General features: G+C 42.9%; 1 protein-coding gene across 10 annotated transcripts in view; it reads left to right on the top strand.

The window, feature by feature from the left end:
• magi2a (membrane associated guanylate kinase, WW and PDZ domain containing 2a) overlaps nt 1-24,826 on the top strand; it is a 201,032-nt gene that overhangs the window by 156,009 nt on the left and 20,197 nt on the right. For 9 of the 10 annotated variants that reach the window (XR_009665982.1, XM_061029315.1, XM_061029316.1 and 6 more), the window contains 5 exons: nt 359-480; nt 3,135-3,317; nt 9,587-10,270; nt 20,127-20,158; nt 23,416-23,623. Coding sequence is in view for 9 of the 10 variants with exons in the window: in XM_061029315.1 (XP_060885298.1) it covers nt 359-480; nt 3,135-3,317; nt 9,587-10,270; nt 20,127-20,158; nt 23,416-23,623 (1,229 nt within the window). In the remaining variant the exon portion in view is untranslated. The remainder of the gene's footprint in view (nt 1-358; nt 481-3,134; nt 3,318-9,586; nt 10,271-20,126; nt 20,159-23,415; nt 23,624-24,826) is intronic. The other variant, XM_061029318.1, reaches the window with a different exon arrangement.

The following is a 24,826-nucleotide window of genomic DNA, read 5'->3' on the forward strand; positions in this document are numbered from 1 at the left end:
TCGTAGGTTCCCTCCCCGTCACTGATTCACACAATTCAGCTCAGCAGAAGAAGAAGAAGAAGAAGAAGAGCTGAATGCTGTTAGAAAAGCCCAGAATCAGGCGTTTGTTCTTTTTCTTTTTTCTTTTTTTTACAGAGCAAAGCGATTCTGCGGCTCTGTTACGTAATCTGGGGGACCGAGCGTTTAATTAATCATCACAGCAATAGCTGCTGTAGTGCCAGAATTTTTTTTTTTTTTTTTTAGATCTGATCTTTGCTGAGAGGGTGGCTGAGTTAAGTGCAGCAGGGGAGAGTGAAATCTGAAATTTTCCCTGTGTGTGTGTGTGTGTTTTTTCTTTTCTTCATTATTATTATAACAGTCATATAAACAGAAGGACCCAGTTTGAGAACCCCGTCCTCGAGGCTAAAAGGAGACTCCAGCAGCAGCAGCAGATGCAAAACCAGGGTCTGTCCTCACTGCCCCTTCCCACCATCTACAGAGGTAAGAACACCTAACACGCTAACATCTGGACTAAGCCTACTCTTTTATTATAACAACAAGAGTGCATCGTTATGTTCAGTATCTGTCTTTATGTCCTTAGAGATGAAGTCATTACAGTGAAAACCAGTCAAAAAAATGTATTTAGTGTTTTTAAGCTATTCAGTTTTTTTTCTTGAAAGTCTTTTATAAGCTTCAAATGTCGACATTTCTTGCAGTTTTTTTAAAGAAAGTAAGACATATTCTTAGTAGGAAATAAGTAAAGTTTATTTGGTATAGCACATGTCACAGAGTGAGGTCACAATGTGTTTCAAAAAGTATTACCATAACAATAATAACAACAATAAAATCATAAACGATGAACCAAAAAATTGTGTTGAAAAATGGAGCCAATGTGGATGCCCAAAAAACTGCAGTTCCTCAAAGTGTCCACTTGGGGCTGGCTTTAAAAAAAAAGACCTGGAAGTCCCGTTAACACCCAAATAAAAATGTCCATCATGACAGCAGAATAAACATGTTTAGGTGCAAAGACTCATGTCTGTATCGGCACGCTGTACAGTTTATTTTTTATGTTTTTGAATGAGTCATCTGTTTTTGATTTAATGAAGGATATGAGATTAATAATTAGGGGGCGTGGCTGATCTGACTGACTGGTTGGCGCGTTGTGTCTGTTAGTCAGGAGGCTCCACCTCTTTGCCTGTTACCGAGTTGACCAAAAGTTTGTTTGAGACAGCATTTCCAATACGGCGACCGGCAAAAGGCTTCACAAGTCTGCTTCAGAATCCAATGGGTGACGTCACTGAGAGTACGTCCATGTTTAAACAGTCCCATGCAGCATCATGTAGCGAGCTCGAACACGGTTTTGATCGTCTTTACACACAAAGATTTCATAAAAACACTCGTAGATGAAGATAGTGAAGAAAAACTTCACTCTCCCTACTTAAGAAGAGAATTCATGCTCACATGTTGCTTGGGTTGCTATGGGAACATGCATAGAGGGGTTGCAGCGGGGCATGATGATGCATTTTTTCTTGTTGAAAATGACTATTGCAAGTGTATGTTACTGTTTGTCTGTTTACTAAATAAAAGCGTCAGTCAAACAGCAGGAGGAGCAGCAGCGTCGCAGAGAGTCTGATAGAAACACGTGTCGGTTGTATAAATAGTGAAGATGTGGGTTTAAATGTGATTCACTGTTTTGTTTAATGACTGGTTTGTTGCTGCCTGATTCCAGTGCCACCTCTCCAGCAGCAGTAGGATGCTCTACTCGAAAAAAAACAAAAAAAAAAACTGTCTGGACTGGTGAAGTGGAGGTTTGTTGCCATAGTAACGTAGTAGTCCACGAGCTGGGAGCCTGTCTCCGTGGTTACACTCTGTGTACACTCCAGTGAGACTCTCTCTCTCTCCTCCTTCTCCTCCCTTCTACCTCCTTCTTCTCCTTCTCTCCGTCCAAACTTTTGATGGATTTCAGTGGAGGATGCCAGGCCCTGTTCCACCCTCCCTCGGCCCCTCCGTTCCCCCCTGGTTCAGGTGGGCCCGGTGCCCGAGCGCTGCCACAGCCTCGGCGACCTCTCCCGCTCGCCCACTCAGGGTCGCCGGGCGGCCTCTTGCGCTACATCCTGCTCCGCCAACGTCTCCCCGCTGCGGCGCGTTCTGACTCGGCGGATGAACATGTGCCCCCACCAACACCAACACCAACACCACCACAACCAGCAGCAGCAACCCCTTCACACCTCCGCCTGCGCTGTGGTACTAGAGCAGCCTGTCTGTAGCCCCGTCTCCCTGTGGCACTTTGTCAGTAAGTAGGCCAAGAGAGACGCAAAGGAGGCCGACTGCCGCTCTCATGGCTGCCCCGCGCTCATTTGACTTACTGTAAGCATGCGAGCTCGCAAAGCAAGCTTCTCCCTCGAGGCAGCCGAGGGATTTATGTGACGAGCGTGTACCATGACATGTCTTATTGGCTGGCATAAGCAGGCAGAGAGTGTAATCACCAACTGTGTGTCTGGACCAGCGACGGCAAACAATGAATGTAAACTAGCACGCCAGCCACGTCTCATCTCCCCGGCTAGGTGGAAAGATTGGAGACTTTGTAAAGTGTGACTAAGCTTGTTGGCTTCGATTCCTCTCATTCCCTGCGCAAGGAGCCCCCCCCCCCTTCCTGCAGCTCTCCCTCCTGCAGACATCTCCCAGCATTCCCTCTTCCAGATATCTCCCCCGTTCTTCCCTAACCCTGCTGAACATCGTCTCTTGAGACTTTTCCCTTGATTGACAGCATGTCATCTGCTTGGGATGGAACTGAAGACCTGCACAACCGGTGCTCTCTGCACCCGTTCTGCCCACCAGATCCCAGCATGGGAGGAGAGATGCGGATATAAGTGTAGCAGGAGGGATGTTGGAGTTTTACCTTGCACGAGAGCTATACCATTGAACACCTGCATCTATGAGCACCACAAACACACCTCTGACCGAATTAACATCAAACCCTGCCAGTGTTCCTGTGGCTACACACTTCTTTTCCTGGATAAGCTTTACCCATGACCCCACCCTGCGAGCATCACCCCCTGCACCAGCTTCAAGATCCTTTAAAATGTTTGCTGAAAGCCTGTACAGTATAAGCTTTGATTTTTGCTTCATTTGAGTTGTTTCATCTCCTTTTATAGAGAAGCCGCTGTTCACTCGGGACCCCACACAGCTTAAAGGCAGTTTCCTGTCCACATCACTCCAAAAGAGCAACATGGGGTTTGGCTTCACCATTATCGGAGGCGACGAGCCCGACGAGTTCCTCCAGGTCAAGAGCGTTATCCCCGATGGGCCCGCTGCAGCTGACGGGAAGATGGCCACAGGTAAGCCTCGGGCATGGCTAAAAAAACGCAACCTGCGACTTAAATTCACAGACTCACAAACAAACCAAAAAAAAACATTTATCTACTTTTATTTATCCAGAAAGTTTCTTTCAGCACCTAGCAGCATGAAAGTAACACAGAGCCACGAGAGGAAACACAGAGGCAATGAAAAACCTTCACTTGTAGCTCAATTGATGAAAACTAAAAAGGCGCACAAAGAAACTTTAATTGCTTTTTTTTTTTTAAAAAGAAGAGTGGCTTGAATGCATTTGTACGGGATCACACATTTCATCTTAGGGTTACTTAAAAAAGCAAAACAAAAACTTTTTTTTTTAAGTACAGATGATGAATAAATCACTCAAAATGACATAAAAAACATTTCTTCTAGTCCATGTTTAACCACACACTCAAACAAATGGGGTTAAGCGCTAATTTCCAAGGTCCACATTTTCCAATTTTCAACTTTTTTACCGCAGTGCCGTTCATGCAGAGTCAAATTCATAGCAGCATAGATTTCCCAAGTTCATGTGTGTAGCATCCTTGTAGCATCCAACAGCTACATGTGCATGCTCAAAAAGAAATGCACATTTGGCATATGCATACATTGTGTGTGCAGGTGCAACTTCCTAAACTAGCCCTGTGCAGCTTCATATGAGTGTATATGTGTGTGCACAAACTGCAGGGATTTGTTCCTTCCATTTATCATAAAGGAGACTTTATGAGCCCCATAACTCCTGTCTGTGGCCACATGGGGGTGGAACTGCAGCTCACATGCACACAGATACACACACACACACACACACTCTACACACACTGGGACAGGCCAGCTGTATTAAAGGTCAAGGGAATAGAGCTGGATGGTCTCAGCATGCAATGATGCTTCTATCTGTATATGTTGGAGCGAATGTGGAGCTTATAGTGGTCATTTATCATACATAAAGTAAGCTAGTCAGGCGGATTTGCTCTGAAGAAAAGTGAGTGTTCTTCTACAAAACACTTTTCAATCGTTCTATTACATTGCAGCTTTGTTAAGAGACTTATCTCAGAACATTCAGTCGTATAGTAGTGTTGAGTTTTTCTTAAATGTTTTGGTGCAGCAGTCTAAAATAGATCTCTTGATGACTAATAAAGCTTGTCCTGACAATACAGCATATAAAACCTTTTGGGTGTCTCATCCCCCTCCTCTCCCATTCTCTTAGTATTCCCCTCCATCTTTCATGTATTCTTCCCCCAGAAATAACTGACAAATCCCTCTCACATCTCTCCTATCCCGTTTCTATCTCTCTTTTTTCTCCTCGCTCCCACTCCCCCCTTGAGCTTGTCTCCATCTCTATCTCACCCCCCCCCCCCCCCCACTCCAACTCGCCTGCCAGACTTTGTGTCCTACTTCTGCAGTAGCAGAGCGAGCTCGATCACAGTAGCTCACAGATGAAATCCAGGCCTGCGGAGGTGTGAAATTCCCAATTCCAGATAGATAATTTGTGCCGTTCTCTCCTCGTGACCCTTCCTGGCTGTCTCCTCCACTTGACTAAACAACCAGGGAAACATGTCCTAGCACTTATTCCAAAGATTTTTTTTGTAAATTTGATTGCTGATGCTGTTTTGATCAGGCCGGACAGTTTTTCTTTTTCAAATGTGGGTTTTAGCAGCTCTGATATTCTGTGATTTTTGTGAAAAACAAAGATATGAAAACAAGAATTATCTTGAAGTAGAGAGGCTTAGATTTGATGCCAGAGGCAAAATTTAATTTGAAATTAAGTGGGTTTGTTTAAACAGTATGTTACAAACTGGAGAGTCTCGCTGCTTCAACACTCATTCAGCAACAAGGCTATTTACACTGAGCTGCATCTATAAGTGTGCTTTATATTCTCATCTGATAGACATTAACATTTTTACTCACACATTGTCATAGTTCATTTAGCATTAAATACAGTAACACTGCACAAAAACCACACAGTTGATATTATCCCGAAACGTAATATTATTTGTGGATTCCTTAAAGGCTTTATATGCGATTTTTTGATCCAGCAGATGTCGCCCTTGAGCACCAGCATGAAACCAAAACAACTGGCGCTGCATTGTTGTGTTAGCATGCTAATGCTAGCGATCTTTATCATGCTCGTATCTTCACACTGCATGTAAATTTACCTGAAATGAGCGTGATCTAGAAACACAGTTAAGCAGTGAGTACAGTATGTTATTCTTCTTTTCTCTATTCCCTCAATTAAACAACTTTTATACGTGAGGGGAGGAGTCAGCCGGCCGTCCGGGCGATGTAAACAAACTGAAGATAGGACTCTGAAAACTCTGAAAACATCACAGACAGTGGGACTCGGGTGTTACACCCATTGTAGACAGTCATGACTCACAGAGTTATTTTCAGAGGATATACTTGATTTATATTATATTTAAGTGCCTTTAAAGTTTAGCTTAGCTTTATGATGCTAGTAAAAGTCATTTAAAGGTGTTAGCTTGATATGATTTTAATATTTAAAAGTCGTCATGAGTCGATATCAAAAAGAGTTATTTTTTCAGACGGATGTAGAAAAACGAAGTAGGCTTTCATTTATAACCACCAACATATCAAGCAGCTAAGTCGAAAGGCTAATGATAGCAGGTTTTGTCAGTTCCAGCTAGCTAGTTAAGCTAATGTTAGCTTCATGACTCAGTTAATATTTCTTTTCTGTGTGGAAATATCAAGCTAGTTAGCCAGGCATGCTAACAATATCATCTTACATAATAGTAGAAAAACTCACTTGTTACTTTTTGTAATGTTTTTCTGCTTTGGGAAAGGCTTAAGTAACACATCTTTATCTAAACCACGACATCACACTATACAGCCTCATGCCTGCTGCTAAAGCATGTCAAAAAATATCCAAAGCCTGACAGGCCTGCTGAGCCATGATTTCTGTAGCAGACAGTCCCTTACATCATACACTCCTTATCATTCAAGGTGTTTTTTTTAGTGTTGTTTGTAAAGTTTTTAGACATTCTCATCATTATCTTAATAACCCCTGCCTGTCTGACGTGACCCTGATGCATTTTGAATGATAAGGTAGCCCTTTTTCAGCCTGAGACAAACTCATGAACACATTCTCACACACAAAAGGCTGCAGTCTCCGCTCCCTGCTGAGACTATAAAGCGCTCTGTTACCAAGGCCTCGTCTCAGCAGGGCCGCAGAGACCTTGTGTTGTGTCGACAGAGTCTTGAACACAATCATTAGCTAGTGGATGAATATGTCATGAAGCATATGCAGGGAGGGGACAAAGAAAGATGAAGCGGCAGCAGCGTGGGCCTTGGTCTCAGGGAGTGCGGTGCTTACCGTTAAGGTCAGTGTGATTTAGAATATACAATGGACCTACAGGAGACGTAATAGTGAATAGAGAGGGCTATTTAGTGGCCATGAGCGTATTTTTTGTATATTTTGTTGTCCATTTCACCGCACTAAATGCAACCTTAAGTTCCTGCCTCTGTGTGTTTTTGAAGGGTCATTTTAACCCCAATTACAGAAAATCTGTTTTTTCCTCCTTGGTGTGGGAGCTGTTTTTTGAGTTAGAGAGTTAATAGTACGACGCCACTAGGATCTGATATGTGGTACTCAAGGACTTGAAAAATGACTCTTTAAAAACTCAGCATGTTTCTGTGTGATACAATGAGTGCACTATATATGGCATGATAACTATACAGTGGGCAGTAGCTTTGGGGCGGCAGTAGCTCAGTCTGTAGAGACTTGGGTTGGGAATCGGAGGGTCGCCGATTCAAGTCCCGGCACGGAAGTCCGGAAATTGGTCTGGTAGCCTTAGAGGTGCCAGTCCACCTCCTGGGCACCGCTGAGGTGCCCTTGAGCAAGGCACCGAACCCCAAAAAACTGCTCTGGAGCGCTCGCTGTGGGCAGCCCCCCTCACTCTGAGACCCCTCCATTAATGCACGTCCATAGGATCCTGTTTGTGCATGTGTGTGTGTATTTCAGCCTGTGTTTGTGTAGCATGTTCATTAAACAGAGTGTAAAACTGAATTTCCCCTCGTGGGATTAATAAAGGATAAATTATTATTATTATTATTATTATTAACGCTCACTCATAGTTAAGACAATATAGTGAGTAAGGTGTGATTTTAGACATTAAAACAGCTAACAGCTGCATTTTAATTTCAGCTAAACAAGAGTTCTGCTTTTGCTTTTTTTTCCTTTGAAATGCTGGATGGTTTTAACATTTCAGTCCTGTAAAGTTACCAATTTAAAAAAAACATGAGCCGTTAAATAAATCCTTGAAGGCGAGCACAGTTCACAGGAAAGTGTTACCTTTGATGTGAATCATGAGTGGACTCTGGATATTTCTAAAGACCCACGAGCCAAAAGGTTGAGAAAACTTTCTCTAAGATGATAAGGTTTGTCTAAGTATTTGTCCGCTCCCTCTTCTCATACGAGCGTGCACGGAAAAGTGAGTGGCTATAGGTGACATCATTGTTTTGACATGAAGTTGAAGCTCCTCCTTGGTCATAAAGTATGTGTTCTGCGGACACGTCGAGGGCCAGGGCGAGGTCACCAACACCTTCATTTATTTTCTGCCAGTGTGCTAAACTATTGATTCTGACACCGGCCCCCTCGAGGCAAACGTCGTCAGAGTTTACCCAGATTAATTAAAAAGTCCCTCACGTCACGCTGCCTCAAGGTGTGAGCTGGCTCTCAAACACCTGCTTTAAAAAGAACCTGGAAAGAATTCCTCAGACACGATGAGACAACATTTCAGTGATATCTTCACTCCCGTTAAACGCCGGCTTTTGTTGCCCAGAGGAGGCAGCAGCTCGGCTCTACTTCAATAATCAAATCAGGAAATCAATGCCATGTTGTTTTAGAAAACGTGTCATTGACTTGGTCATTAGTGCCATTATAGTTTCCTGCTCACGTTTTGTGGGAGAATTGGACAGGATGGAGCCGCTGGTTAGCAAGGTGAGGGCAGATCAGTGAAGCACGCGCTTTGCTTTTTAATGATTAAGGATCTTTGTCTTTCACGATCTCCCTCTGCCAAACACACTCTCTCTCTCTCTCAAGCCAGCACAACAACAATGCCTGCAATTACAAAAGATAATTGTTTTCATTATCAACTCAGGTAATGTTGTTTGTCAGACTTTCGGATGGATCGTGCCTTGTGTTTCCACTCGCCCAGGGTTTTGGTGCCTGCTGAGTAGAGCACAAACACTATATTTAGTAATGCAGTCGAGACAAAGATAAGCCTGGCTGTGTGGGAGCATTTAATTGTCAGCTTTTTTTTATCTACAGTGCATGTAGTATATCACAGCAAGCGAAATAAAACACTAGGGCCCATAAATGGCCAACATTTCAGCCACTTGTCATCAGCGCTATTTAACACTAGAAAGGCAGATAAGGGACTTATCTCTTTTAATATTTATCCTTAGGAATGGTTTATGGTGCTGTACAGCTGATTTGGTACAAGCACAGCTGCAGAGTCCACACATTTACACTCTCATTCAGGGTTTCTCTTTCTGCTCGCATAAGAAAAGTAAATGTGTACTCGTGCAATTACTTCTTAGATAAAATAATATCTACTACAGCAGCTGATCTCAGTCTGAACCCTGTGTGCTTTTAAATATGGGAAACAACCATTAATCTGTTTGCATGTCTTCAAGAAGAGCTCTCATGTTCTGTACATTATCACAGCTGTCTCCATTACCCATGATGCCCTCCACCTCTGTCCTCCAGTGTCATTCTTCCAATTTTCTTTCTGTTATCTCTGCAGCCAACACACTGCCTTCACTGTTCAGCCTTTTTTTTTTCCTCTCTTATTGGGCAACCAATTGAAACATCAAAGCTGTAATTAGAGACGCAATACAATTTCCTTTCCTGTTAATTTAGACACATTTTATAATCGGAATAAACAAGACCCGTGCCCAAGAGTAAAGGAGCCCTGTAGGAGAACCAAAATGTGTCTGCAATTTGCGAGCAACAATTAAAACATGCCCCGATAGTTTTCTGTGGAGAAGGTCTTATTAACTCATGACGATGGGAAGTGGTGTGTTAAATGTCAGCTTTATGAAATAAACAATAATTGGAAATCATTAGCGTTCCTGTGTGGTGGCATTTTGGTAACACGGTGGTTATTATCTTTATCATAATGGTAGTAATGGGCAGAATCCTTCCCTCTTTCCTGCTTTTTTTTGGTCTGTTGATTCTCTGTTTAAAAAATGATTGCACTCCAGAGTTCCTGCCTTTACACGTGACCATTCTGTCTGTCTTTACTCCTACCTGCAGGTGATGTCATCGTCTACATCAATGACGTGTGTGTCCTGGGCACCACCCACGCCGACGTGGTCAAACTGTTCCAGTCCGTTCCAATTGGTCAGAGCGTGACCCTCGTCTTGTGCCGCGGCTACCCGTTGCCCTACGACCCGGAGGAAGCTGGAAACGCCAACAACAACACCACCACCACCATCATCTCCCCGCTGGGCATCATGGAGCAGCGGCCCATCATGGTGAACGGCAGGACTGGCTACGACAACTACCTGGACTATTTATCCCGCACAGCGCGCTACGTCAGCGACCCCAGCCAGGAACAGGTCAACGCCCAGCAGCAGCTGCTCACCCCTCATCCCGGTGACACCCACTTGGACGGCTCGCTTCCTCCCACCACCGGGACCACGCCTCCCGACAGCGTCTCCATGGCATCGTCGGGGGCGACCCAAGGGGAACTACTTACCCTGACCATGGTGAAGGGAGTGGATGGTTTTGGATTCACCATCGCGGACAGTTCTACGGGCCAGCGGGTCAAACAGGTGCTGGAGCCTCAGGGTTGCCCTGGTCTGTGCGAGGGCGACCTGATTGTGGAGATAAACAAGCAACTGGTGCAGGGATTCACTCACACACAGGTGGTGGAGCTTCTTAAGGAGTGTGCGGTGGGAGCCGAGACCTGCCTTGTGATCCAGAGAGGTGGAACAGGTGAGCAAGAGCGATGGCTGAAGTTGGAGTCGGTTTGAAAGATTGTTGGCTCAACACGTGTGCTTTTGTATGATTGTCACTAGTCTTGCATCGGCTTCCCTAAACATCTATTTGAGATGTGCAGATGCTTTGATACTGCGGTTAATGCTGGATCAGGTATCAGCAAATATTCCAATCCACTGATCTAATACCATGATTTATAAGCCACTTGTTTCGATGGAAATCATTTCAACTTTTCTGCTTCAAAACAGTACACTTTACAGCAAGAAGCGCTGTCCTGTCAGTGTGAACACAGGGCTGAGAACAACAAACCCCAGGGAGAGTTTGCATATTAAGCCTTTAAAACTGTGTTTGCTAATGCTTTGGTCAACACAGCAGGTGTAAAAGACTGCAAGCTGAGCTGCTGCCAGCATAAGTTCAGCTTGTTTGAAGTTGTCTGCTTGTGTTCGGTTTAGCATTCCTATAACGTTTGTTGTTCCTGGGGTTTTCTAACAGGATAGTTACGCGGCGTCAACCGATTCCCATATTCAGGCAACCTAATCTAAAGCTATGACAAAGGGAAAAAGTGGTTATGGAACATCTCTACAGGCTTTGTCACATCTTTCCCCTGTTTTAGCTGGTATGTACGGTATGTGCTGGTATCTGTGGTGCGTTCTAAAGGCTGCAGAAACCTATAGTGCAGTCCTGTGGTTTCTCAACAAAAGCTGTCTGATTCATGGCTACTTTCAGGTGCCTTGCCTAGAAACCCTTTCCTTTGCTCAGGCAGAAAAAAGGAGCTTTTTCTTCTCTTTAGCTAAGTACATCTCTCTCTACTCTGCTCACTGAGCCATGCCTCCTACTGGTCAACACTACTCTCTGATTGAAGTGAATGCTCTTTGCAGTGATGTTTTCACTTTTGATTTTTTTTTGTTTTTGTCAAGTCAGTTTCATATGTTTGGCAAATTTTACATTCCCCCTTTTTTTCCAGGTAGGACTAAAAGCCCCCAAAATCAAAGCATGTCAGAAGTAGCAGAGCTTTTTTTCGACAAAGAAAAAAACACTGGTAGACTGCAAATGGCTCTAAAGTGCTCTCTACCCTGTGTTTTTCTGAATGTGTGGCCCTCTGACAATCATAATTATGCACTGCACTCGGTCGTGAGTCACGCACAGGGGTTGTGATTTTCGGAACAACAGGTAACTTTTCTGCTCTGAGAGTGTGTTTGAGTATGTGGAAATGTCTGTGTTGGCTCGTGAAAAAGGCTAAAAAGTTCAGAAATCCTACTCGAAATTGAAATTCAAAAGAACTGAGAAAGATTGCCTGTCCTGTCTTCTTTATAGAAGTCCGTGGCTCGAATGACAGCCGTTTTGTGTGATGGTGCTGTGACCGGCTTCTTCTTATTTAATGGTGGAAGACGTAGTGCAGCATATGCTAGCAATGAATCAGCCAAAGCTTCGATGTTGTAGATTAAAACGTTGGATTTTAATTAAATCTAGAACAGCAATGGGGGCTCTTCATCAACCCCACAGATAGGATCTGTCTGTGAAACCTTGTTGCTAAATGTTGTTAACAATTCCCCTATCTTTGAGTTTTCGGCCGTCCTTGATTTATCCTGGCATCCTGTTAATGATGACACATGAACTTTAGCACTCACTCTTAGTTCCCAGCCAAGCCAGCTGCAATTGGGAACCAATGATACGTTTGCTTTTGTGTGGGACCAATTTGTAGTTCTGTGTTTTGCCTCTTTGTGTTGTGTAATGTCACTTACAAATCATAATGCCAATGCCTGCTGCCCCAGACACCACTGAGACTTCCCAACAAAGGTCAGCAGCATCCTCTGAATAGATTTACAGCCATTTCTTTCTTTATTACGCTGCCCATGTCTCAAATGCCAACTAACAGGACAGTGTACAGCATCAGATTCTAGTTGAAATTAGTAACTTTTCCAATCACCTCCAAAAAGAGGACGCTTAATCTTTTAAAACGTCTACCTTTAAAATATCAGCAGCAAACCCAAAACACATGGGAGAGGTCAAAATGTGTACCACGGTCTCAAGAACCTCCGGTCTGTCAATGCACAAACACAAAACCACAAGTAATGTTCCCCATCAGCATGCTAAGCTAATGGTGGGGCCCTCCAACCATCTGCCTGTTTTCTTCACTTGCGAAGGTCGAATTGAGCGCTCCCATTAAAACAGCAACCTGTTAGCCTGCGGAGAAAATGACAGCTTCATTTTCATTACATTTTTCATCTGATTATTCCAAAATTGGATATGGCTCGGCTACGCTTCACAACAATACACCGGGGCGCCGTGTCACATCTGTTAGAGCTGCTTTCCGTTGACATGACAAGCTGTGGGTGCTAGAGGTGGGGAGGGAAAATAATAGCCTGTGCGTCCCAGTGTGAGCTTAAGGTTTCATGACGGCGTATTGAAAACGTATGTGTAGAGTTGGGTTCATTCATTGAGGAAACAACAGGAAATACACAATCATACTTTTTGCTAATTAAGATACATGACTTCAGACTCTCTTTGGAGAAAAAGGGCAAAATAAAATCTCTTTGAAATCTTTAATGATGATGTAGAGATGTAGACAAACTGCAAGAGTTGCGGGGTCAGAGGTCGAGGAAGAGGAAGAGGTATGTGGTCGTGCTAATTCAAAGTGGCTTGTCGACAGGAAATGCCTAAATATAGCGCAGTTACATTGTCAGCAATTGTTTTGGTGGATTTTCTTAAAATTAGCTAAACTAGTACAGTGCCCGTTCAGAATGTGGGACTTTGGTTGTTGTGAACATTTCTGTTTCTCCAAACAATTTCCAACTCCCTTCATACTTGAGACTCCAAGCGTCGGCTGTGAGATTTTAGATCGAGCCGCTTCTCTCTTCCCCACCCAACTTCCTGAGAGAAACCAGCTCCAAGCGTTTAGCCGAGCTATTACCCAACGTGATAAAACTGTCACCATGCTGCTGAAATGATGTTCCACCACTTAACAACACGATTTGCCCCGCTGCCTTGGACCACTGGACACTGGCCACACAATCTAATTGAACTGGCTGTTTCTCTTGTTAAGGGCTTGTGGCACCAGCCAGTTCAGCAGAGTGATAGAGGCAACCAACTGATATCAAACACCGAACAACTGTCACGCTTCCGTCTCTGGCACACACTCCGAATATTTGCCAGTTCAGGGGGGGAGCACACAGCTCATCACTTTCAATGAAAACACAGTCTGAAGCAGAGGATTTAACAAGCACCGGGAGCTGACGAAGATTAAAAGTATGCCAGTGTGCACATTTCTGCATGAATGAACTTTTTGACAGAGCTAGCACCTCTCTGTATCTGGTCTCAGTGAGAGAACACACACAAAAGTCTGAACTTCCACAGTTCACCAACAAAGTTCTAGCTATTTATGGCTCTGTCTCTACGCTGATGACACACTAATCTCCAACATCAGAGATCACAAATAACTGGAAGGCGCACAGATGGGCTTCATCAATAATTACAAGTATTTCTATCTCTCTCTCTCTCTCTGTCACACCCACATACAGAAAGACCAAGAAAAAAGATGGAAAAGTTCAGTAATTCAGAAGTGATATGAATCATGTGACAGGAGTAAACTGCAGGGTGTTAAATAAAAATAGAGTGTCAACAGGACAGGAAAGGAAAACCTAAACTTTTTGTACAACTCAGTCAGTTAATGGATTGGTAAGTTTGGTGTTTCAGCTCTATGATAATAAAGTTTGCTTCATCTGATGCTTCAGCGTTGCTTTGCGTTCATTTGATTTCTTGTCGGTAGTGAGAAATAATCATGAAGTAGCGTATCAGACCTTTGATAATAGCTGATGGATAAGCTGTGGTTGGAAGGAACTTTTCTTTTGAATCAAGAGTTGTCAACCTCTTTTAGACTTGATGTTATAAGCTTTGTAAGACAGGTAAGAAATCACAGGTTTATTTTTGTCTTTTTACGTCCCCTGTTGGATGTGCCTTGGCCCCCAAAGATCTTGTCATCAAAGCAAGACATTGAAGTGAGCAGACCACCGATTCACTATCTGAACAGTGAGCCATTTATGACGAGCAAACCATCCAGCAAATGAAGCGCCATCAGCTTCAAGAGCCCACACTCAAACACACTTAGGATATTTATCCATCCCTTAAATTTAAGATTGACTTCCAAGCCATTTTTGCCTAACAAATGGGCAAATGTCTCTCATCACCAGTAATTATTGTGTCTTTGTGTGTGTCAGTGGCAGCATATGTATGTGTGCATGTGTGTGTGTCTGTGTGCATGGCAGACAGCCTCATTAGCGGCTATCTCGACCATTAGCAGGCGTCTGTGTCCTCGCTGCAACACCAGCAGAGACCCAGGGCTGTAATTAGCTGCAGAGCTCGTTCACATGTACTCTCGCTCGGCCATTTAGCTTCTTCTATCTTGCCGCATTGCCACCTTGCCCACACACTCGTGCAAACTCTGCACCGTATGGTTTGATTCACACAGGTTGTGCGCACACCTACACGACAGCCAGGCAGGCACACACTTCCATGGTCTTACTCGTAAACATCCCAAAGCTGTCTTCTGCAAATAAGCCCCTCTCCACACACACACACACACTTATGTAAACTCAATTTTTTAGTACTGTTTTAGGTAATTTGCGCATTATGAATCAGCTGTCTGTGCGGACCTTTCACCTTGGATTGGTCGTGTGCACACTGATGACCAGAGGCCGTTTTAAGAACCAAGAGAAGGTAGGTAGAGAAACGAAACAGAAAGAAGGAGGGTTTGATTCAGTGAGCCTCCTCGAGCCTCCCGGGGAATCAGTGTGTAACTAGACAGTGATTCATTGCTTGTGTGTGTGTGTGTGAGATAGACTAGTTGGAAACAAAAGAGAGGAAGAAAAAGGGAGGACGAGAGAGAGAGAGAGCCGGGGAGTGATGAGTTCGGCTCTCTGCCAGTAGATCGCAGACTGTCGGCCGTGTTCACACTTACAGCTCTGTCCCCACCAGCTCCAAACCCGCCAGGGATCAATATCCCCGTCCGGTCGTTCCTGGGAAGAGAGCCAAGCTTCTTTGTGCAGGACGGCAGGATTATTTGGGATTAGATTACAGCAGGGATAGAAAGGGTTAAACACAGCCAATTTAGATAACGGAGGCAAAAGGCTCCAGGAATGCAACTCATTTTCATTAACGATTCATCTGTGGATTATTATCAAAATAAATAGACTTTGACATATCTAAAAAGTATAAAATGACGTTTTAGAATATTGGTATTTTCTTTTGTCAAACCAACTGGTCGAAAAACCAAAAAGCTTCTTGTGTTTTGTTAAAATTTAAAGAAACGATAGGCAGCAAGTTCTCACTTTTTTGAAGTTGGAACCACTGACTGTTAATATGGACAGCATGTCTCTGCCTCCACGGGGTATTTTGAAGCCAAAATACCCCACGACCCACCATATTGGACTGGTGACGTCATTTGGAACCACAGAATCGGAGCCACACACCCTTTACGCTAACTGAAACACACATTAATCGTATCGTACACTCATATTTGAGTTGTAATGTTTTGAGATTTGTTTCCCAGTGATAGCCGGAGCATGGTCAGTAATCTTTCATTGTATTGAGCTTGATATTCTGCATATTCAACTGCATACCTTTTTCAATCGTGACTTTAGCATTATGCAGCCGGACTGAAAGAATATGAAGCGGCTGATTGAAAAGGAGTGAACAGAATCCGTTTTCTGCTGTGTGTGTTGTGTGAAGCTGCCAGCCTCCCTCATGAGATAAAGATATTCATGAAGAGCTGAAAGATTCAGCACGCTGTTATTCATTCTAGAGTCATCACCGTCTCATTTGAATAATTGAAGGGCTAGCATTAGCCTCTCATTGTGAAATTAAAGAGATCTGTGTTTTTGAATGGGGGAACAAATGTAGCCGTGTGTGTGAGTGTGTGTGTGTGTGTGCGCTTTGTTTAACGTGTCACCCACGCAGAGTGTTTTTTAATTGAATCGCTTTTCTGTTAAATTAGTAAATCAGTGTCGTCCTATTTTTTTGTTCAGGACAATCCCATTGAGGTGGTTAATTCATGATTTGAGGCGATAATCAAACTTGAAAATCTGAGTTTTGTAACTTTTCGGTACAAGATGAAAGAGTCGGATCAAACCGGCTCCATTTGTTGCCACAGGAACTCTGACTCAGGAAAAGCTGTATGGAAACAATTCCCAGTTCAGATGTCTTTAATTGGAAGTTTTGGGGACAGGACTTAAAAACCAGACACTTTTTACTCATGAGTACCTGAAGCAGTGCCTAATGAGGATGAGGTGAAACAGGTCTGCATTGATACACAATCTATGGATTCAGGGACCATTTTACATTCTCAATTTAGAACATGAAAAAGTGAGATTACCTTCCTTTATTACCGCTGTTTTATCTGCCTTTTAAGTTAATTTAGACATCACCTTATTCCTAATAAATGAACTCAATAAGATCCTCAAAACATTCAATTATTTTCATTTGTTCATACTAGGTGCTGTCATGCTAGTCAGGGTCATTTCTTCAGGTAATGTGGGGTTCATGATGTAGCTGAATGTGTGTTTGATACAGTTCTACAAAGGAGACTTTTTTTGTGTGAGTAATATGTACCAATAAGGACTCAAGGAGGATATGCAGTGCTTACATGAGCAATAATTACCTTTTAGTAGACTATTGTAATGTGTTTTTTGTTCTGCTTTATTTTTGATTTTAGTTTGTACTGTCCTGGCTCTCTATCTTCCCACAAGGGCAGTACAGTTGAGATTCTTTGATGCATGACTAAAGGATGCCACTTACAGAAGAACAGGACACCAGTTAGCTTAAATTTGACACCAGCGAGTTCCTGTACTTTTCTGAATCCCAGCTGACAACTTGGATTCACTCAGAGGGCTTTCAGCACCTCGGACAGCTCCTTTCACTCCCTGGTTCTCACAACTCTCTCTCCCTCTCTCTCGTTGTCTCTCACCTCCTTCTCAACTTTTAGCCATGGGGAACTCTGACACCCACATCCGACTAAATGTCTGCTGCGCCTGAGTTAGCAGTGACGGCACCCCGAGGATCACCTCGGTCACCGATGCCTGGTAGTGCCCCTCGCTTCTGTCCGTCCCGCTCAGCTCAGGTTCTGTCACAACTCTGACGACTGCTTTGTGACTTACATCTAGGTTTAGATAAAGAAGCAGAAATCCTGTCTGTTCTTAACTGCAATCATATTCAAAATATATTTGGCGTTTCCATGAGTTCTTCTAAAGTGAGTGTTTGTTTCTATATTTACTTTCTTTGGCTGAGAGAAGCTGACAGTCTGACGGAAAAAAAAAAAAAAACTTTCAGCCCTTGTTTGTGTTGCTTTGTTAATTTCCACATTGTCACCGTTCCATTGTGGGCTCAGTGAGATAAATGTGTTGGGTTTTTTTTGCAGTTGGATTGGAGTCTGGCCAGGCCAAGACTGGGAAGGCTGGTGCATAATTCGATTAGTCAACCCATAACTCGATCCCTGCATTTGCATACATTTATAGCCGTTCAGAAGGGAGAATGTGGCAGCATTTCAAAGGCAGAGAGGAGAGCATTTGAGTATATACATGTCTCATATTTCCCTGTGAATCTCACTGTGGAAACAGGACTGAACATGTGCTTCATTACTCTGTTTGTTTTTGCACAAACTGATGTCAGCTGCTTCTGTTCTACATTCATCTCATTGTTTTTCTTCAAAAGCAGCAGAAATGAGCGGCTCAGCTTTCTAAAGGTCAAAGTAAGATGAATGGTAAAGTCAAAAGCAAACATATGCCCTTTTCCTTATCTGCACTTCATTACAAACTTGAAAACACTTTATTGTGAGGTACAGTCTTTCCGAAGCCACTTAAGTGAGTCGTTTCATTCTCAAATCCCTTTGTCTTTTCTCTGTCACAGCTGTGGCCCAAAACAGATCGATCGTAGATCCAAATAAAGCCCCCTTTTGGCAATAGAGAGACCATAAAAGCCTAAGCTTATGGGAGCTGATGTTTGATTAAATCTGGGCTGAAGATGGATGGGAGGTTTAAAGTTTCTCATGGGAGAGGTGGGGTCTCAACAAGGACACTAAAAACAGACACTATGGCTGTTTTCGAAACCGCGTACTACATACATAGTATATGATGCATACTGCATACTGAGTTCAACAATAGTATGTAGTATGACTGCCAGTCGTCGGTTATTTTGCAGTATGCTTGGCACGGTTAAACTGGTTTCCGGTCCAGGAATGCGGAAGTAAACAACAGCCCATCTGGAGGCAATTAACATAATTGAAGTCTACAATCCCTCATATCTTCTGTCATTTATACACAATGCCCTGGGTTGAAATATGATCGGCATTCTATTAAAGTTGTAGTATACTTTTCAGACATTCAGGTTTAACTTTTACTCAGCTGTGAATAATGTGTAGTAATAGAGCAAGCCAAGGACCCTGTAATTGCAGCTGCTTGTCCAGCTGTGGCACATGCACTGTACAGTCTAAAAAAGCAGGAAAATCTGAGGTGGTGAGACTTATAAATATATGAACATGTCATATTTGTTCATGCCCATAATGTGGCAAGATATTCGGTCACCGCCACCGATGAGTTCAAACAGCTGCGCTCCGGCATTTTGATCTCTGACCTGGAACTTTGCATTGTGGGAAACAGTACACGAGGTAGACTGGTCCGATGCATACTGTACATTTTTCCCGAATCAGTATGACATCCTGGTATTTTTGGCATACTGCGGATCTCGCAGTTGTTCGCATACTGCATATTGCATTTTGGCCAAATCAGTACGCACTACTAGTGTAGTCTGCGGTTTTGAAAACTGCCTATCTCTTTCAAAGAAGATATTTTATTAATTCATCATATAATCAATGATTCACAGTCCAAGGCATTTTAAGCTTTAAAGATACAATACGTAGATTCCACCACCAGGGGGCTCTCAATCATTGTTAAAATAACAAAGGATGACGACGAGGCTAGCGGAGAATCATGGGAGTTGTCTCTGCTTGAGACGAGAGACTTGAGGCTACATTAGCGGCTACTAGCATTACACACCCAGACCTCTGTTAGAGTTTTTGGTGGCTGTGAAGCATTGTGGGTAATTTAGTTACAAGTTTTGCTGCATCGCTTTTATTTAATCCCACTTTCATAGCCGCCCATTTTTAATCCTGCACTTTATAGGAGTGCAAGGTTCAATTTGGTGGCGTCTTCTTTTAAAATGTGATGTTTTTAATTGACGATCATTGTTGTTTTCTTTCCTGGAGATAAATTTTTGTGCTATAAACTATTAGAGACCATATTTGTCATTGTAGAAAGTTCAGATCTCACCTAAAAAACCTCCAAAAGTACATAAAATAATTATCAAAAAATCCTCGTCCTTTTTGGAAAAGCTGATTCTGTTGGCGCCGTTATAATAACAAGTTTGTATCATTTCTCCAAACTGTTGATGGCTTATCATGTTTTCCCAAGTCCTTAAGTTCTTTAACATATCTCATACTGAACTGCATCTTTGCTGCGTCTTTTTCATTACTACTCTTTTATTGTCCCGCCTTCACAGTGAGCGGGTTCCTCGTGGATATTTATTCTCCATCTTCAGCTTTGTGTCTTTATCCTGTTTGAGTCGATTGTACTTTTCTTTGTCCGCCCTGTCGTTCACAAACACCGTTTTCATGTATCGTGCTTATTTTCATTTTACTTATCTGTAGTTCTATTGTTTGTTTGTTTTTTCATTTCTTCAGTTTTTATTATCCTCCTAAAATCCTCTGAAATAGGCTCGTCGCAGCTTAAATGAAACCTCACACCTCATCATTTGTTTCTACCATCTTATTCACTCTAAAGGATTTTTTTTGTTCTCTCAACATTTGCAGGTCACTATTCACCCTGGAAGACCCCTAAGCAGGTAAAATGAAACCCAGCCTCCGAAATGGGACTGTCCCCATTTCTGCTATTAAACCATGACTATAGAGTAGACTGGCTGCAGTGTGCATACTCTGTCTGCTAATCACAATGCCTCTAATCTTGTGTTTTTTTCTGTACTAGAAATAACGTTTTAATTCCCCTCGTCGTACTAACTCTGCTGATAATTCACGATCTGTCCGTGGCTTTTACACCGCCTTGATATTCGGCCCGTCTTTATTGTCACAAGATGACAAAAAAGGTCAAGTGGCTTGCTCGTAACATCACCAGACTCTTGATCCTGCAAGTCAGAGCTAATTCAAAGCCTGACTCAGTGCCATCAGGGTTAAACATACTCAGGGCATTCCTAATTATGCTCCAGCTTTAAGGTTCTGAGTCTCTCCTCTAAGTGCTTTGGCATGGCTAAGATCCATTTTCAGGCCTCCCTTTATCTTCATTTTTACAACATGTTTTCCTAGATAATGTGTAAAGTTTTGTTGCACTTCCACGCTGCCCTCTATCATCACCCTGCTCATTTATCTCTATTTTCTTTTACCACATTAAAACAACCCTCTGCCACTGCTTCCTCTTCCACAACGATTATTCTACTATAATATCATCTGTTATCCCCCGCGGCCACAAAAAACTCATCCGGATATATCCTCTTAGATCATATCCACTCAGTCTTTTTGTGTATTTGTCACGCGTCTCTTTGTTTCTCTTTGAGCGAGTATGTGTGTAATCCATTTCATGCCTGGACGTCCTCTGAATGCTGCTCTCTGACCGGTCGCTGACCTCCGCCTGTGTTGTCTCCACTCAAACGTCAGGAGGACGCCTCCCTCCCCCCCTTTTTAAGACACTCGTCCCCATCAGTGTTCATCGCTTAAGCTGCCTCTCGATCTAATCAATCGCCTCCATCATGCGCAGAGTAATTGTCATTCTGAGCTCGGAGGGGGGAAAAAATCTCTGAACATCACAAAGTGGCAGACGGCATGCGGAGCCTCTGACTCTCTCTCTCTCTCTCTCTCTCTCTCTTTACCCCCCAGTGTTCATTTTCTGCGCTGCTCTGCTCCAGCAAAGAGTTCTGCCTCCGTTTCATTTTGTTTTATTTGTTATGGGGAGACTTGTGAAGCTCGTGAAAATTAAATATGGAGGAATTTGACTTATAAGGAAAGAAAGGGGAATTGCCTAATTGTCAAGCCGAAGCCGAGCTTAATTTGCAAAAGTATCGAGACTCGTCTGTCAAATTGGGCCCAAAACTGCAGGTAACAGCGACTTAATTTTTTTTGAGCAAGTCAAGATGCGAGTGCTCAATAAAGCTGTCAAGAAAAGGCGCCCTGCCTGCAGTGTCCCCTATTCATCTGACCAGGTAGATTACAGCCTCGGTGTACTTTCCCCAGCAGACAAAGAGAGGACGAGACAGAGACAGAGAGAGAGAAAGAGAGATCAGGATGCAGCAGTCTAATCTCGGCCCCCAGTCTCAGCAGCCGGCCTCCGTGTGCAGACGTGCCTCACATCAATAGCAGACACGAAGAATCCACAAAGAGCAGGAACACTTTTGATTCCGGCCCCGCAGCCTCTGTGAAGCTGATATTTATTCTCGGTGCATCTTGAACCGGCTGCCCTGTAATTCTCAATATTAAAGCGCGCCATATGCAGCGAGTCTCGCCATCTCACTTTCAACAAAAAAAAAAGAAAGCCTGTCATTCCCCTCATGATCCGTCGCTCACACTTTCTGACATGTCGACGCGTCATCTTGGCTATCTATCTCAGTGTCGCGCAGTGATTCAAGCGGCCGTGGTTTATCTGACACATCAAGGCTGACACTCAGACTGACTGGTGTTGTCAAAACTGCCAGTGTCACCACAAACATCCGGCAGAGCTTTCCAAATGGGTTTCTGGATGAATCTTATGAAAATCAGTAACAATAGACAGAGGACTTACCACTTGTACAGTTTGGAAATTAACATTTAACTAAAAACAAAATAAAGCACCAAACTGAAGTGTCACTAAACTTAACCCGCTCTTAAATATGACCATATGTTTCTGTTTATCATATTCCTTTATGTTTCCTCTTCACACATCCTTCATACACCCTGCGGTCTGAGTGGCAAATAGAGGCTGAAATTGCTTTTTATTGTTTCAACTACTAACCCCACTAACTATCCGCCTTCCCCGTTTGTCTTTCTTGAACTGATCGTTAGCTACACCCCTCCTACAAATATTGCAATATTTATTTAGTTAATCATAGTTAATAAAACCTGTCAAGCTTTTGATTTCACCACATGCTGAAAACCTCCTCCAAAAGAAATAACAAGTGCACTAGAGTGATGAGATTGTTGAAAAACTGAAAAGGCACAGAAGTAATTAGCATATTAGCGATTAGCATAAAAATGTAGGCTACACATCAGTGGCTAGTTCCCGCAGTAATACCCTTAAGGCATTATGGTACTAAAATATTAAAATACACTGTAAGGTTATTGGTTTGGTATCAAATATTTCTGTTGAGAATATCACAGTGTCAAGTATTGTTATGCCTTTCCTCTGTTTTCTCCCCTGCTAATGTAAAGCTAGTTAGCCAAACTAGCACTAGTTAGCAATAACATTTGTTTGCTTAAATCTTTTACTTACATTTTTTTTATAAATGCTACTATTTAAAAAGAGTACTCATACCATAACACCCTTTGTTCCTTTCCGAGTTATTAACTGGAGAAACTCCTTAATTACATTTCTAGAGAGTATAATGTAGCTTACCGTTATATTAGCGCTGGCTAGCTAACGTTTCCTGTAACAACAGAGCAACACTGTACCATAATTTATGTCATCTGGTAACGATGGTGACATTTTTTTGTCTCCAGACTTCAAACAAATTGAGACACTAAATAAATCATCTAGACGTTTCAACCAGCTAGCTAACTGAAGTTTACTGTAGCATTGAAAAAGAAGCTACCTTCAAAACGTTTGTAATTTCTACCCTAAAATACAAACAAATACGCTTTGTTTGTCTATCTCTGATTTCTGTTGAAGACCTGCTGATTAAAAATTGATTTTGAGTCATGGGTTGTAAGTACGAGAATGAAAAACTTGACAGGAGTGGCGACTGTTAGCATGGCGGGGGGTTAGCGAACGATCAGACTTCGTGAAAGACAACTGCTTCAGTTTTCAGTGTCACTTTTTATCCTTAGTGAGCTTAAATCAAGTGTCATGAGAAGGGAAAGGTGGACGTGAAATGTTGACCGCTCATGCCGATGTGCTTCACAGGTTCTGGATCAGTGGGAGTGCCAGCAGGGCCAGAGCAGCCCCGCTCAGACCAGCCTGTCAGCCCCCGTTATCCCCCACAACGCCCCCTTCCCAACACACCATCTCCACAGGGCCTCGGTCCCAGACTCAGCCTCCGAGGCCTTGGCCCTGGCTAAACCAGACCCTTATGATCTTTATGAGAAGTCCAGGACTGTCTATGAGAGTAGGCGTAAGTACCCCGAGCTGAGCGATAGACCCCCTCGAGGGAAATGATCTCTCACATTCACTCACAGATTCTTCTCGTTTACTTCTGCTGACTACCTGAACAACCTCTTCAAAATGAGCTGACCTCTTTCAATCCATGCAACAAAAAAAAAAGATGTGTTGCCGGGTTTTCCACGCTCAAACACATCATCAAACCCTGATATTACCTCATTTGATCCCCGCTCATTAAATGCCCACACAAGGCAAAAAAAAAAAAAACACAAGCAAAGCACCTGCCGACAGCTCGGTTGTTTTACTGACTGGGGTGATCTTTACACATCCCACATCATAAACTGAGATAAATAAACACACTGCAGCTGTTTTTTTTCTTCTTCCTGGAGCGTAATACTCTAGTGGCAGTAATTTTACCATCACCTTGCTTGTAAAAATGTGGGAAAAAAAGTCATTTTGTCTTGTTATGATATCATCAGGATGCATCATAACTGGAATGCCTTGCGGGAAGCTTAGTAGTAGAAACGAGTTTGATTGATTTTTTTTTTATGGATGTGTGTGTGTGTGTGTGTGTGTGTGAAGGGCTGTTTGGAAAATATAAGAAATACAGAGGTGGTGTGTGTGAGGAGAAAATAAAAAATGTAGGTCTTACTTCACATCTTTTATTTAAGCTTCTTGGATTTCATTCTTAAATTCATGAATTTAAAAAAAATATGACTGAAGATCTGAAGATTTTTCAAAAGCTTCTACACCATCCATCGTTAAAACATGATTTTGGAAAGTATCGAAGTATGGAAAATGTAGACAACCTTGCTGCTGTGTGTGTACAGTGTAGTCACAGTGTGTCGAGTGTGGAGCTTCACTCATACAACTCGAGAGTGGATAACATCCAGGAATATCATAAACGTAGGAGTGTAATCTTGTTGTTTTTGTGTGTCTGGTGTGTGAGAAAGAGTGGGACTCTCTAGGAGGTAACTTTTAATCTCCTTGTGCTGCTCACGGCTTGAAATAGTAAAAGTTTATACACACAACGCTGGTGTTCACTCATCTGTAAGGCACCTGTTATTCAGGAGGACGTGGCTGTCAGAGAGGCTTCTCATCAAACCTCTTTGTCTCTCTCTCTCTCCTTCATTCATTCAGCAGCAGATACACTGATCAGTGTAACACGCTCTGATGTCATTCCTTCAGTAAAAGTCAGGGGGAGACTCGGCAGGGA

This window comes from Labrus mixtus, chromosome 22 (assembly GCF_963584025.1).
Source record: "Labrus mixtus chromosome 22, fLabMix1.1, whole genome shotgun sequence".
Classification (NCBI taxonomy): domain Eukaryota; kingdom Metazoa; phylum Chordata; class Actinopteri; order Labriformes; family Labridae; genus Labrus; species Labrus mixtus.